General features: G+C 41.4%; 1 protein-coding gene across 6 annotated transcripts in view; it reads left to right on the top strand.

The window, feature by feature from the left end:
- Nucleotides 1-15,308, top strand: part of DIP2C (disco interacting protein 2 homolog C) — a 420,623-nt gene that overhangs the window by 291,001 nt on the left and 114,314 nt on the right. For all 6 annotated transcript variants that reach the window (XM_044292962.1, XM_044292959.1, XM_044292961.1 and 3 more), the window contains 3 exons: nt 3,292-3,385; nt 4,594-4,713; nt 13,765-13,879. In XM_044292962.1, the coding sequence (XP_044148897.1) occupies nt 3,292-3,385; nt 4,594-4,713; nt 13,765-13,879 (329 nt within the window). The remainder of the gene's footprint in view (nt 1-3,291; nt 3,386-4,593; nt 4,714-13,764; nt 13,880-15,308) is intronic.

Here is a 15,308-nt window from a genome sequence, read left to right as displayed (position 1 = left end):
CACCTATAATCTGTCTCCTGACCTGTTCTTGCATGTTTTGTAAAACAACCACTCTGTAGGTGATGATTAAATCTGCTCCTAAATCCACCACCTGCACTTCCTATTTCCATTACTTTGCCCTTTTTGACGTGAGCAGCTCACATTTCCATCTAATTCGAGTAAGGAAATATATTCCTAGTAGATACGTGAAGGTGACTCGGATGTTGGATCCCCAGGAGGGAACTGTGCTTGTGATCTGCAAGAACAAAAGTTGAGCCGTTGTTTTTGATATGTGTTCGTTGTTGCTTTGGGTAATATTTCTCTTGCTGTTAATGGCTTTGTTTGTGTCGTGGAAGAGAATTGATTTTTGGATTGAACCAGAGCAGGTTATGCAGCTAAATGAGAATTTCACCTAAAATGTAAGTTCTCCTCATATAACCTTGCATCCTGTGACACTGGAAAACAAGTACTAAAAGTTATCTGCTCCAAAAGTTCAATTTTCAGGTATTAATTATTTTTTTTATTATTATTTTGTATTAAAGTGCATTCATTTTATGACGCTATACATATGAAAAAGGGTGCACATACAAAATACAATACAATTGCAATAAGCATGAACCAGACGAGTTACAAACCGTCTGGAGAGAGGGCCCTGCCTGCGAGGGATTTCAATCTACATGGGATGGGGCAAGGATACAGTAGGTGAGGGGAAATCAAAGGTTACCCCAAGGTAATGGACTTGGTTGACTAAGGGAGTGTGCAGCCATTTACTGTGATAGGTCTGTTGGTGGGGCTGAGCGAGATGGGGGAAAGATGATAAATTCTATTTTTGCAGTGTTAGAAAGCGAGAGAAGAAGGATATAGCAGATAATCATTGAAATATTTGCCTGATGCAAAGTTAACAGATTATTATTATTATTTTCCATAGCAGAGTACATAGATTGGCATCACTCACATTGCTCCTTGTCCCCATTGGAGCTCACAAAATTAGCCTATTTTATGTTTTCAAGAGTGTGGGAGGAAGCCAGAGTGTCTCCATGCAATCACAAGCAGAACATGCAAATCCTGTACAGATGTTGCCCTTGGTCAGATTGGAACCCAGGACCAGAGTCTCTCCGTGCTGCCCACCATGTTTTGCCTGCATAGCAGTTTTTGGCTGTTCTTGAGCTTTCATCCACCAAGGGATGATCAGTAAAAATGAACATATGTGCTTTACTTTGGGTTACTGCATTTATGATGTTCTAGTGAGCCAATGTCTCCTAGAAGAACCATTAGTCGGGCACGATTTCCTATAATGTTTATGGCCAGTTTACGGGAGACAGTAGTTAATTATTAGTCCTGTAAGGACAGAAGTGAGCTGCAACCACATCTATTTCCAATCAGATTTACTTAATCATTGGTTAAGGCAGATTTGCATTGCACAATTTTCGGCCAGATTATCGGTAATGAACCTTTCCCGATAATTGCCTGCTCCATCGGAACATGTAAATGCATCTTTAGTTTTGTTTCAACACCATCAAAAGAGTCGTCGTTCTACATCGATGAACAGCTTTACAAGAACGGAGTCTATTAGATCTATTAGAATCAGAAAAATTGCTTATTATGGTTTTTACCTGTCAGTGGAGTACCCTACACGGACCTTAGTTCAGATCTTGTGCTTTTGGTTTGGCTGAGTGCATGTGTTCTCGAAGTGAAAAGGGGAATACACCTCTGTCGGCTGAACAGAGATTTTTTTTTAAATATGTTGTAATTCAATATGCTTGATACTTTTTTTTTTCGTCAACGTCTACTGAACAAACTTCCGCTGAACATCTAAGGGTGCTTTCACACTAGCGTTTTTCTTTTCGGGTATTGAGTTCCGTCACAGGGGCTCAATGCCGGAAAAGAACTGATCAGTTTTATCCCCATGCATTCTGAATGGAGAGCAATCCGTTCAGGATGTCTTCAGTTCAGTCACTGAACGGCATTTTGGACGGAGGAAATACCGCAGCATGCTGCAGTATTATCTCCGACCAAAATTCCTGATCAGATGCCGGATCCAGCAATAATTTACATTGAAATGTATTAGTGCCAGATCCGGCATTAAAAATACCGCACTGCTGCATGCGCAGACCTTTAAAAAAATTTAAAAAAAATGAAATGGATAAACGGAGAGACTGATCCGTTCTTGCAATGCATTTGTGAGACTGATCCGCATCCGGCGATGGGACTGCTTGCTGGATCACTCTGCCGCAAGTGTGAAAGTACCCTAATACATGGTACATGGTCAGCCAGACCCCTGAAATCAGATAATAGTCTAACGACTGCCTTCTGCTTCTTCTCGTGCTGCAGACCCACAATAGATGTAGATTCATACACTGTTGCCTACACTAAAAAGGATACTTTCTGATATATCTGGAAAAAAAATACTCTTGAAAGGATAGAAATAAAAAATAGTCTGAAAAGTGCCTTAGGTTGACTGGATTATACTAGATGATCTCTGGACCTTTCCCCAGAGCTGTCATTCACACTGCAGCAGCCCATGCAATACAGCTGAGCTTCATACAATTCTCTGCATTGCGATACACAGCTGTCCTTGAATGGGGGCACCTGTAAAGGGAAGCTTACCTGCTTCCTGGCGCTGGTTCCCCGATCCTTCTCCTCCTGGCCTGCAATGCTGTGCTGTGCTCCCTCACTGGAAATATCCAGATTGACGCCACATGCAGCCAATCACTGGCCGTGGCAATGACTGGATGACCTAGAGTCATGTGACCGATTGTCATGACAAAAGGGGAGCTGATCACCGCCACAGTCAGTGATAGGCTGCAGCCGGTGTCAGACCTGATGTTTACAGCGAGGAAGCCCAGCTGAGAATCGCAGGCCTTGAAGAGAAGGAGCGGGGAGCAGGAATGTAAGCTTTCCTTTACAGGTCTCGCCAACCGCCCCCCATTCTTGCGCAACCCTTTTAATGTAGAACCATATACAATGCTAAATCCAGGACTAAATTTCCCATCTTTTAGGAATGCATTGTTATTAAAACGTCCTCTGTGTATCTCTCCATAAACCTCTTCCTGGGTCAGCCTCAGCTTTACAAGGACGTTGCTGTGTCCTGTATTTTAGCAGATAATGGGCACAGCTTTTTTACAACACAATAAAATGTTCATGTTTCTAAATTATTATGAACATTAACTTTAAGTGTACTCGTGAAAATGCCTAGAGAAGGCAAAAATTAAATTAGAAAACTAGCACCGCTGCTGTTTGTGTGGATTAATTATCCCAGAAGATCGTTTCATTCTGGTTTTGTAATCCAGGATCGCTGTGTTTTGATTTCAGAGTGTCATGAACATGATGCACGTCATCAGCATCCCGTACTCGCTCATGAAAGTCAATCCCTTGTCCTGGATCCAGAAAGTTTGCCAGTACAAAGGTAACTGTAAACTTTGTTCTTCGACTTTTCTCCAAACACAAGACGTCTACGCCTAAACTTCAGGATGCTTGCCCGGCCAAGCGTGCATTCGTCCTCAGTAGGTAGACCAGAGGGCTTGGCGTTTTTTAAAATTCAACATGCCTGACTCTTCTCTCCCCCCCAACATTTGCTTATACATACACATTAAATTGTCAGCTGTTGTCGCTGAAACCTAGGATGTGGCCAAGATGACTCTTAAGGCCTCCTGCACACGAAAGTTTGCTGCACGAACACCGTCCGTGGGGCAGCGGATTGCGGACCCATTCACTTTAATGGGTCAGCAATCTGGCCGTTCCGCAAAAAGATAGGACATGTTCTATCTTTTTGCGGAACGGAAGTACGGGATGAAACCCCACGGAAGCACTTCCGTAGGGTTCCGTTCCGTGCTTCCATTCTGCATCTCCGGATTTGCGGACTCATTGAAGTGAACGGTCCGGTGCCCGTGTATTGCGGATCCGCAAATGCGGTCTGCAATACGGCCATGGAGCGCATACGTTTATGTTCAGGAGGCTTAATGTGTATGGCCACCCTTAGCCTAGGGCAACGAACCAAGTTGGGCCCTGATGGACACTTGATGTGCTCCCTGTAAGGAAGGGAGCATAGTTGATTTGTCGTGTCTGCTGTGAATCATTTAAATATGTAACCTATTACGTTTGGCCAAATTGCCATACTGTTCATAGGTGCCCGCATTGCTGAGAAAAATGATGTTTTAATGTATGCAAATGAGCCTCTAGGAGCAATGGGGGCGTTACTGTTACACTTAGAGGAACTGCTATCTCTGTAACTGCCATGCCCCCTCTACTTTGACAGGGCGTCATCACACCTGGCCATATTAATCAAAGTGCAGAGGGCGCGGCAGTTGCAGAAAGAGCTGAGCCTCTAGGTGTAAAGGCAACACCCCCGTTGCTCCTAGAGGGTCATTTGCATATATTAAAACATAATTTTTCTCAGCAATGCGGGCACATATGAACATGGGACCAACACAGATGTCTTCACCTGCCAAGTGCACGTGCAACAGGTCAGCCAGTGTCATAGGTACAGATCTGCTGACAGGTGCCCTTTAAGAGTTTATTATAGGGGGATATGATGGCACTGACAAATCAGTCTAGTATTTATGGTTACTCTATGTGATTCTACATTCTGATTATTTTTTTTCTCTTCCCTTAAAGCAAAAGTTGCGTGCGTGAAGTCAAGAGACATGCACTGGGCCCTGGTTGCCCATCGGGATCAGAGAGACATTAACCTCTCCTCGTTACGCATGTTGATTGTGGCTGATGGAGCAAATCCCTGTAAGTACAGTCCAGGGTTGGGTCATATATATATATATTGAATAAGGTTTGAGAGATCCGCTCACCTCTGTAACCCTCAGGGTAGGTGCACCAAACAAGATTTGAGATCACCCCTCAAAAAGTAGTTAAATTGTGAATTAAGTATGGATGGGCACTCATATAAGGAGGTATAGGACACACTTTAATATTAAAATAATTAATAATAAAAAATACAGTTCATACATAAAAAAATTTTTCATTAAATGACACACAATCCTGGCTTGAAACTGAAGCTGGCAGTCCAAACAACCAAGTTGTATAACTGGTGGTTACTCCTAGTTACAGGAAAAAACGGAGGTTGTTCGGACGGCAAGTCCCTGCCAAGTCAGGCAAAATAATTATATAAAATGCGAATATAAAAAAGCTTAACACATTTAGCTAAACAGAATAAAAATTCATTAGTGTGGTCCTATATAGGGAAAAGCAAATAATGGATGCTTATTAGACACTGGGTATTTGTCTCAATAGGTTTTGACCTGCATCTGGAGATGTTGTTTCACATATGTAGCAGTCTCTATAGGAAAGATGGGCTTCCTTTTTTAACTGTTGCAAAACTTGTATCAAAGTTCTGTCTTTGAATGCAGATGATATTTTTTAATGCAGATGATATTTTTCCTCTTACTGCTTGAATATGATGGTTTAACAAGTTTGACCCACTATGTGGGCTTACCTCCACCTGCGTGCCTCTGTTTGTTCGGTGGGTTTGCGGTCCACAGTATCTGCCGGCGTCCCGGCTCTGAAGTTCACCGCGTCCCACGTGTCTCTCAGCTGGCTTGCAGGGTTTGAGTCAGTAGGAGGATCAGTAGGAGAATCGCCCGACGCAGGTTAATGACGTCTCAGGGTTTCTGTCCTTACGAAATAAGACCGTTCTTTTTTCTTTCTTTGTTCTTTATAGTGCACTCTTTATTCATAGGTCATCTGTAGTTCAGGGTATTCCGCCAGACGCGTTTCGAGGAGACGCTGTCCTCTTCCTCAGTGGCATACCCCAAATCTTACAACGGTCTCTATTTATACTGATTTTCGATCTATTTCAAAACCCGATCTGGATTCTAATTATGTCTCAAAGGAAACCCCGGTCTGGATCTATTTTTTGTTCCATATTTTATTCGCGTTTTTGCTGCGATTCTTTTCATTAAGTTACTTTCTTGATCTTTCTTAAGTAGTAGGCTATTAAGCTTCATCTCAACAAAATTTCTCATACATTTTTTCTTCCTATTTGCCCATATACAGGTTTTTCTTTTCTTCACATATCATTAAAAATCAATCAGCATTGACTAAAAATCATTATATAAACAAATTCAATTAAAATAAATAAATACATGCGAATTTTACAGCTTTGATATTTCCTCTTTTTTCGCAGGTACTCGCAGATACATTTGTAAGAAAAAACGCATATGCGATTTTATTGCGTTTTTTTGGGAAATTGCCCATATTTTAGTTCTTATGGTATTCTTAAGATTCTCAGATTATTCAAATTCATAGGGAACCAATTCAGATGTTTTATACATTAATTTTTCTAAATTAATTTTTCTAAATACCTTTCATCCTCTCTCTTGAATATGGATATAGAAGGGAAAAAGGGTGGCCTATGTGGGGTGGAGGGAGAGCTGCAGTGCTGGAAAACAGCCAAACTTGCAACTCTCCATCAACGCCCACACAGAACACCCATGTCTATAAAAAGCCGAATATTTCTAATTCGGCATTTAAGCCTCTTGGTAACATGCTACCGAATTCATAAATTTTTCTCGATTCTGCCCGCGATAGTCTTTCGATTTGGTTGCCTCCCCGCCAATGTTTCTCAACCTTCTCCAGTGCCGTAAAGGAGAGGCCCCTAGGGTCTTGATTGTGTGCATCCTTGAAGTGTCTGGACAGCGAATGTTTGTCATAACCTTTACTGATATTATTCAGGTGTTCTGCTATCCTGACCTTCAAGGTGCGTTTAGTTCTCCCTATATATTGTTTTTGACAAGGGCACTGGACTAGGTATATAACATTATCAGAATTACAGGTGAGAAAATGTTTAATTGTCATTGAGTTCTGTGTGGAGACAACTGAAGTGGTTTTCCTCGGGAATTTAGTTTTTCTACATCCCAGGCATTTTCCACATCGAAAGAAGCCTTTAGGTTGCAACCAGTTGGTAACCGTACTTTTTTTACGTCTATCTTTCACTGAAGGGGCTACTTGAATCCCTAAATTTGGGGCCCTTGAGTAAATTATTTTCGGTGTTAAAGGCAAAGCATCCCTATTATTTTGTCATTGTATAAATGGTGCCAATGTGCCTTTATAATATGTTCAACCTGTCTTGCCTGAATATTGTATGGCAGAATAATCCGAAAGCTTAAATCTTCCTCCTGTTTTATTTTTTGTGTTGGCTGAAAAAAGGTGTTCCTATCCAAATTTTTTACTTTCTCGAGGGCATCATTTATAATGAATTCTGGGTATTCCTTTTCTTTGAATTGGTCCCTCATAATATTTGCCTCCTCCACAAATGTATCATCTTCCGTGCAATTCCGTTTCAACCTTCGGAATTGGCCGAAAGGGACATTTGTAAGCCACCTTGGTAGGTGGCAGCTTGTAAAGGGAATATACCCATTTTTTGCTGTGGGCTTGTGGAATGTATTGCATCTATATTTGTTTTCTTTACATGTGATCGCAATATCCAAAAACTCTATCTTTTCACTTCCAAAATTGGAGGTGAATTTTAAATTATTGTCGTTAACATTAATCTTTTTGATAAAGTTTTCAAGGTCTTCTCTTGTTCCACCCCAAATAAAGATAATATCATCTATATACCTCCGCCATAGGACCAGGTCTACCCCCAGTTATGCCAATTTATTTTTGTCGCATTGGGAGACTAAGAATATTGATCCCAAACTGGGGGTAGACCTGGTCCTATGGCGGAGGTATATAGATGATATTATCTTTATTTGGGGTGGAACAAGAGAAGACCTTGAAAACTTTATCAAAAAGATTAATGTTAACGACAATAATTTAAAATTCACCTCCAATTTTGGAAGTGAAAAGATAGAGTTTTTGGATATTGCGATCACATGTAAAGAAAACAAATATAGATGCAATACATTCCACAAGCCCACAGCAAAAAATGGGTATATTCCCTTTACAAGCTGCCACCTACCAAGGTGGCTTACAAATGTCCCTTTCGGCCAATTCCGAAGGTTGAAACGGAATTGCACGGAAGATGATACATTTGTGGAGGAGGCAAATATTATGAGGGACCAATTCAAAGAAAAGGAATACCCAGAATTCATTATAAATGATGCCCTCGAGAAAGTAAAAAATTTGGATAGGAACACCTTTTTTCAGCCAACACAAAAAATAAAACAGGAGGAAGATTTAAGCTTTCGGATTATTCTGCCATACAATATTCAGGCAAGACAGGTTGAACATATTATAAAGGCACATTGGCACCATTTATACAATGACAAAATAATAGGGATGCTGTTGCCTTTAACACCGAAAATAATTTACTCAAGGGCCCCAAATTTAGGGATTCAAGTAGCCCCTTCAGTGAAAGATAGACGTAAAAAAAGTACGGTTACCAACTGGTTGCAACCTAAAGGCTTCTTTCGATGTGGAAAATGCCTGGGATGTAGAAAAACTAAATTCCCGAGGAAAACCACTTCAGTTGTCTCCACACAGAACTCAATGACAATTAAACATTTTCTCACCTGTAATTCTGATAATGTTATATACCTAGTCCAGTGCCCTTGTCAAAAACAATATATAGGGAGAACTAAACGCACCTTGAAGGTCAGGATAGCAGAACACCTGAATAATATCAGTAAAGGTTATGACAAACATTCGCTGTCCAGACACTTCAAGGATGCACACAATCAAGACCCTAGGGGCCTCTCCTTTACGGCACTGGAGAAGGTTGAGAAACATTGGCGGGGAGGCAACCAAATCGAAAGACTATCGCGGGCAGAATCGAGAAAAATTTATGAATTCGGTAGCATGTTACCAAGAGGCTTAAATGCCGAATTAGAAATATTCGGCTTTTTATAGACATGGGTGTTCTGTGTGGGCGTTGATGGAGAGTTGCAAGTTTGGCTGTTTTCCAGCACTGCAGCTCTCCCTCCACCCCACATAGGCCACCCTTTTTCCCTTCTATATCCATATTCAAGAGAGAGGATGAAAGGTATTTAGAAAAATTAATTTAGAAAAATTAATGTATAAAACATCTGAATTGGTTCCCTATGAATTTGAATAATCTGAGAATCTTAAGAATACCATAAGAACTAAAATATGGGCAATTTCCCAAAAAAACGCAATAAAATCGCATATGCGTTTTTTCTTACAAATGTATCTGCGAGTACCTGCGAAAAAAGAGGAAATATCAAAGCTGTAAAATTCGCATGTATTTATTTATTTTAATTGAATTTGTTTATATAATGATTTTTAGTCAATGCTGATTGATTTTTAATGATATGTGAAGAAAAGAAAAACCTGTATATGGGCAAATAGGAAGAAAAAATGTATGAGAAATTTTGTTGAGATGAAGCTTAATAGCCTACTACTTAAGAAAGATCAAGAAAGTAACTTAATGAAAAGAATCGCAGCAAAAACGCGAATAAAATATGGAACAAAAAATAGATCCAGACCGGGGTTTCCTTTGAGACATAATTAGAATCCAGATCGGGTTTTGAAATAGATCGAAAATCAGTATAAATAGAGACCGTTGTAAGATTTGGGGTATGCCACTGAGGAAGAGGACAGCGTCTCCTCGAAACGCGTCTGGCGGAATACCCTGAACCACAGATGATCTATGAATAAAGAGTGCACTATAAAGAATTAAGAAAGAAAAAAGAACGGTCTTATTCCGTAAGGACAGAAACCCTGAGACGTCATTAACCTGCGTCGGGTGATCCTCCTACTGATTCAAGCCCTGCAAGCCAGCTGAGAGACACGTGGGACGCGGTGAACTTCAGAGCCGGGACGCCGGCATATACTGTGGACCGCAAACCCACCGAACGAACAGAGGCACGCAGGTGAAGGTAAGCCCACATAGTGGGTTAAGCTTATTAAACTACTACATCCAAGCAACAAGAGGAAAAACATCATTTACATTTAAAGACAGAACTTTGATACAAGTTTTGCAACAGTTAAAAAAGGAAGCCCATCTTTCCTATAGAGACTGCTACATACAGACGTGGACAAAATTGTTGGTACCCTTTGGTCAATGAAAGAAAAAGTCACAATGGTCACAGAAATAACTTTAATCTGACAAAAGTAATAATAAATTAAAATTCTATAAATGTTAACCAATGAAAGTCAGACATTGTTTTTCAACCATGCTTCAACAGAATTATGTAAAAAAATAAACTCATGAAACAGGCATGGACAAAAATGATGGTACCCCTAACTTAATATTTTGTTGCGCAACCTTTTGAGGCAATCACTGCAATCAAACGCTTCCTGTAACTGTCAATGAGACATCTGCACCTCTCAGCAGGTATTTTGGCCCACTCCTCATGAGCAAACTGCTCCAGTTGTGTCCGGTTTGAAGGGTGCCTTTTCCAGACTGCATGTTTCAGCTCCTTCCAAAGATGCTCAATAGGATTGAGGTCAGGGCTCATAGAAGGCCACTTTAGAATAGTCCAATTTTTTCCTCTTAGCCATTCTTGGGTGTTTTTAGCGGTGTGTTTTGGGTCATTGTCCTGTTGCAAGACCCATGACCTGCGACTGAGACCAAGCTTTCTGACACTGGCTAGTACATTTCTCTCTAGAATTCCTTGATAGTCTTGAGATTTCATTGTACCCTGCACAGATTCAAGACACCCTGTGCCAGACGCAGCAAAGCAGCCCCAGAACATAACAGAGCCTCCTCCATGTTTCACAGTAGGGACAGTGTTCTTTTCTTGATATGCTTCATTTTTTCGTCTGTGAACATACAGCTGATGTGCCTTGGCAAAAACTTCGATTTTTGTCTCATCTGTCCACAGGACATTCTCCCAGAAGCTTTGTGGCTTGTCAACATGTAGTTTGGCATATTCCAGTCTTGCTTTTTTATGATTCGTTTTCAACAATGGTGTCCTCCTTGGTCGTCTCCCATGTAGTCCACTTTGGCTCAAACAACGACGGATGGTGCGATCTGACACTGATGTTCCTTGAGCATGAAGTTCACCTTGAATCTCTTTAGAAGTCTTTCTAGGCTCTTTTGTTACCATTCGGATTATCCGTCTCTTAGATTTGTCATCAATTTTCCTCCTGCGGCCACGTCCAGGGAGGTTGGCTACAGTCCCATGGATCTTAAACTTATGAATAATATGTGCAACTGTACTCACAGGAACATCTAGTTGCTTGGAGATGGTCTTATAGCCTTTACCTTTAACATGCTTGTCTATAATTTTCTTTCTGATCTCTTGAGACAGCTCTTTCCTTTGCTTCCTCTGGTCCATGTCGAGTGTGGTACACACCATATCACCAAACAACACAGTGATTACCTGGAGCCATATATATAGGCCCAATGGCTGATTACAAGGTTGTAGACACCTGTGATGCTAATTAGTGGACACACCTTGAATTAACATGTCCCTTTGGTCACATTATGTTCTGTGTTTTCTAGGGGTACCATCATTTTTGTCCATGCCTGTTTCATGAGTTTATTTTTTTACATAATTCTGTTGAAGCATGGTTGAAAAACAATGTCTGACTTTCATTGGTTAACATTTATAGAATTTTAATTTATTATTACTTTTGTCAGATTAAAGTTATTTCTGTGACCATTGTGACTTTTTCTTTCATTGACCAAAGGGTACCAACAATTTTGTCCACGTCTGTATGTGAAACAACATCTCCAGATGCAGGTCAAAACCTATTGAGACAAATACCCAGTGTCTAATAAGCATCCATTATTTGCTTTTCCCTATATAGGACCACACTAATGAATTTTTATTCTGTTTAGCTAAATGTGTTAAGCTTTTTTATATTCGCATTTTATATAATTATTTTGCCTGACTTGGCAGGGACTTGCCGCCTGAACAACCTCCGTTTTTTCCTGTAACTAGGAGTAACCACCAGTTATACAACTTGGTTGTTTGGACTGCCAGCTTCAGTTTCAAGCCAGGATTGTGTGTCATTTAATGAAATTTTTTTTAATGTATGAACTGTATTTTTTATTATTAATTATTTTAATATTAAAGTGTGTCCTATACCTCCTTATATGAGTGCCCATCCATACTTAATTCACATATATATATATATATATATATATATAATAAATAATAAAAAAAAAGTATGGTAATCTCTAGTTAGTTTATCACCAGTAGCCAATGAAGAGCAGGAGAACAAGTTATCCAAGTTCTTAATAGTAGCCCCAAGGTGTCCTACTAATGTATTTAGAAGACGTAAAGAACAAACCTTTTTTTTAATCGGTTTAATGAGATATTTTAACTGATGACCTGGATGCTCTGGGATAGGTCATCAGTATCTGATTGGTGGGGGTCTGACACCTGGTCTGATTGGTGGGCGCAGCTCAGCCCCTTTGAAGTGAATGGGGCTGAGCCACAATACCAAGCACAGCCACTATACAATGTACGGCGCTGCGGTGCTACTGTGAGCGCTGTTGCTTTCTCAAACAGCTGATCGGCGGGGGTCCTGGGTGTTAGACGCCAAGTGATCAGAAACTGATGACCTATGAAGAGGATAGGTCATCAATTAAAATATCTACGGAAACCCCTTGGTGGAGTAGTGTAATTTAGCAGTTGAGTCCCCATAGGGTTGATATACCTGCTCAGTTTGAGTCAGCACCAGGCAATCCTGGAGAGATGCCAGGGCCCACTAGTCTTTGGGGAGGTCCAGGTTGATATGGGCAAATATATTTCATGCTTGTCAAACAGAGTGTGGGGTAAATAGGGGTCCCACTGTGACTCTGTTGCCCAGGGACCCACATAACCTGTGGCCAGTCCCACATACCTGCATAGGGAATAAGAATTTGTGGGTGGACCTATCATATAGAGATCCAGTAGTTTACAGCTGGCACTGGGAGCCACAGACTCGGGGCACATTTCTAGACCTATCTAAAAGAAAGACGTTGTTGCCTAATGCAACCAATCACAACACAAGAAGATGAAAGCTGTGTTGCGATGGCAAAATGCAGTTTTGCTTTTACATTTTTGCAACTCTGCCCCATTACATAGTTCACGGATACATTCCCTTTAAATGAACTTGACTTTTGATAAGAAACTTTATTCAAGCGTCTTCTCATAGATTAGGCTTTGTATTTTGTCCTTCTAACCACAATCTGAAGCGAGAGATGTTGGCGGCATGGCTTGTGTGAGAGAGACGGAGACTAATGAGCTGCCGGCTAAGGGTACTTTCACACTTGCGTTGTGAAGATGCGGTAGGCAGTTTCCGTCGCCAGAACTGCCTGCCGGATTCGGAAATCCGTGTGCAAACGGATAACATTTGTAGGCGGATCCATCTAGCAAATGCATTGAAACACCGGATCCGTCTCTCTGGTGTCATCCGGAACATCGGATCCGGTATTTTTTTTAATTTTTTTGCGCAGACCGGAAGACCGGATCTGTTTTGCCGGAACACTTGGTGCTGGATCCGGCATTAATGCATTTCAATGGAAAATAATGCTGGATCCGGCATTCCAGCAAGTGTTTTGACATTTTGGATGGAGAAAATACCGCAGCATGCTCCGGTATTTTCTGTGGCCAAATACCGTAAGAGTGACTGAACTGAAGACATCCTGATGGCTTTTGAACGGATTGCTCTCTATTCAGAAAGCATGGGGATAAAACTGATCAGTTTTTTTCCGGTATTGAGCCCCCAGGACGGAACTCAATACCGGAAAAGAATAACGCTAGTGTGAAAGTACCCTAACAGTTTAGTTCTCGCAGTGTTTTAATGCCATGGGACACGTCTGAAGATGAGCTTTTCTGAACGTCCTCCCGGTCTGTAAAGAGCTCTAAATCATCTTGTCCGAGTGCTGTGTTTCCTGCACGTTCCTCATCGTGTACTCTTCTTGTGCTTTCTCCTCAGGGTCCATTTCTTCTTGTGACGCTTTCCTCAATGTCTTCCAAAGTAAGGGCCTGCGGCAAGAAGTCATTTGTCCATGTGCCAGTTCACCAGAGGCTCTTACTGTGGCCATAAGGAGGTAACGTATATTTAAAGTATTAATATAGAATAGCATATCCCTCAGTTTAAAGGGACACTGACAGGCCCAATAAGCATATTTAGCTATACAGGTCCTTCTAAAAAAAATTAGCATATTGTGATAAAGTTCATTATTTTCTGTAATGTACTGATAAACATTAGACTTTCATATATTTTAGATTCATTACACACCAACTGAAGTAGTTCAAGCCTTTTATTGTTTTAATATTGATGATTTTGGCATACAGCTCATGAAAACCCAAATTCCTATCTAAAAAAATTCGCATATTTCATCCGACCAATAAAAGAAAAGTGTTTTTAATACAAAAAAAAGTCAACCTTCAAATAATTATGTTCAGTTATGCACTCAATACTTGGTCGGGAATCCTTTTGCAGAAATGACTGCTTCAATGCGGTGTGGCATGGAGGCAATCAGCCTGTGGCACTGCTGAGGTGTTATGGAGGCCCAGGATGCTTCGATAGCGGCCTTAAGCTCATCCAGAGTGTTGGGTCTTGCGTCTCTCAACTTTCTCTTCCCAATATCCCACAGATTCTCTATGGGGTTCAGGTCAGGAGAGTTGGCAGGCCAATTGAGCACAGTAATACCATGGTCAGTAAACCATTTACCAGTGGTTTTGGCACTGTGAGCAGGTGCCAGGTTGTGCTGAAAAATGACATCTTCATCTCCATAAAGCTTTTCAGCAGATGGAAGCATGAAGTGCTCCAAAATCTCCTGATAGCTAGCTGCATTGACCCTGCCCTTGATAAAACACAGTGGACCAACACCAGCAGCTGACATGGCACCCCAGACCATCACTGACTGTGGGTATTTGACACTGGACTTCAGGCATTTTTGGCATTTCCCGCTCCCCAGTCTTCCTCCAGACTCTGGCACCTTGATTTCCGAATGACATGCAAAATTTGCTTTCATCCGAAAAAAGTACTTTGGACCACTGAGCAACAGTCCAGTGCTGGTTCTCTGTAGCCCAGGTCAGGCGCTTCTGCCGCTGTTTCTGGTTCAAAAGTGGCTTGACCTGGGGAATGCGGCACATGTAGCCCATTTCCTGCACACGCCTGTACACGGTGGCTCTGGATGTTTCTACTCCAGACTCAGTCCACTGCTTCCGCAGGTCCCCCAAGGTCTGGAATCGGTCCTTCTCCACAATCTTCCTCAGGGTCCGGTCACCTCTTCTCGTTGTGCAGCGTTTTCTGCCACACTTTTTCCTTCCCACAGACTTCCCACTGAGGTGCCTTGATACAGCACTCTGGGAACAGCCTATTCGTTCAGAAATGTCTTTCTGTGTCTTACCCTCTTGCTTGAGGGTGTCAATGATGGCCTTCTGGACAGCAGTCAGGTCGGCAGTCTTACCCATGATTGCGGTTTTGAGTAATGAACCAGGCTGGGAGTTTTTAAAAGCCTCAGGAATCTT

Source organism: Bufo gargarizans, chromosome 5, assembly GCF_014858855.1.
Source record: "Bufo gargarizans isolate SCDJY-AF-19 chromosome 5, ASM1485885v1, whole genome shotgun sequence".
NCBI lineage: Eukaryota > Metazoa > Chordata > Amphibia > Anura > Bufonidae > Bufo > Bufo gargarizans.
Note: the sequence above shows the minus strand (reverse complement) of the source record. Positions and strands in the feature narration are given on the sequence as shown.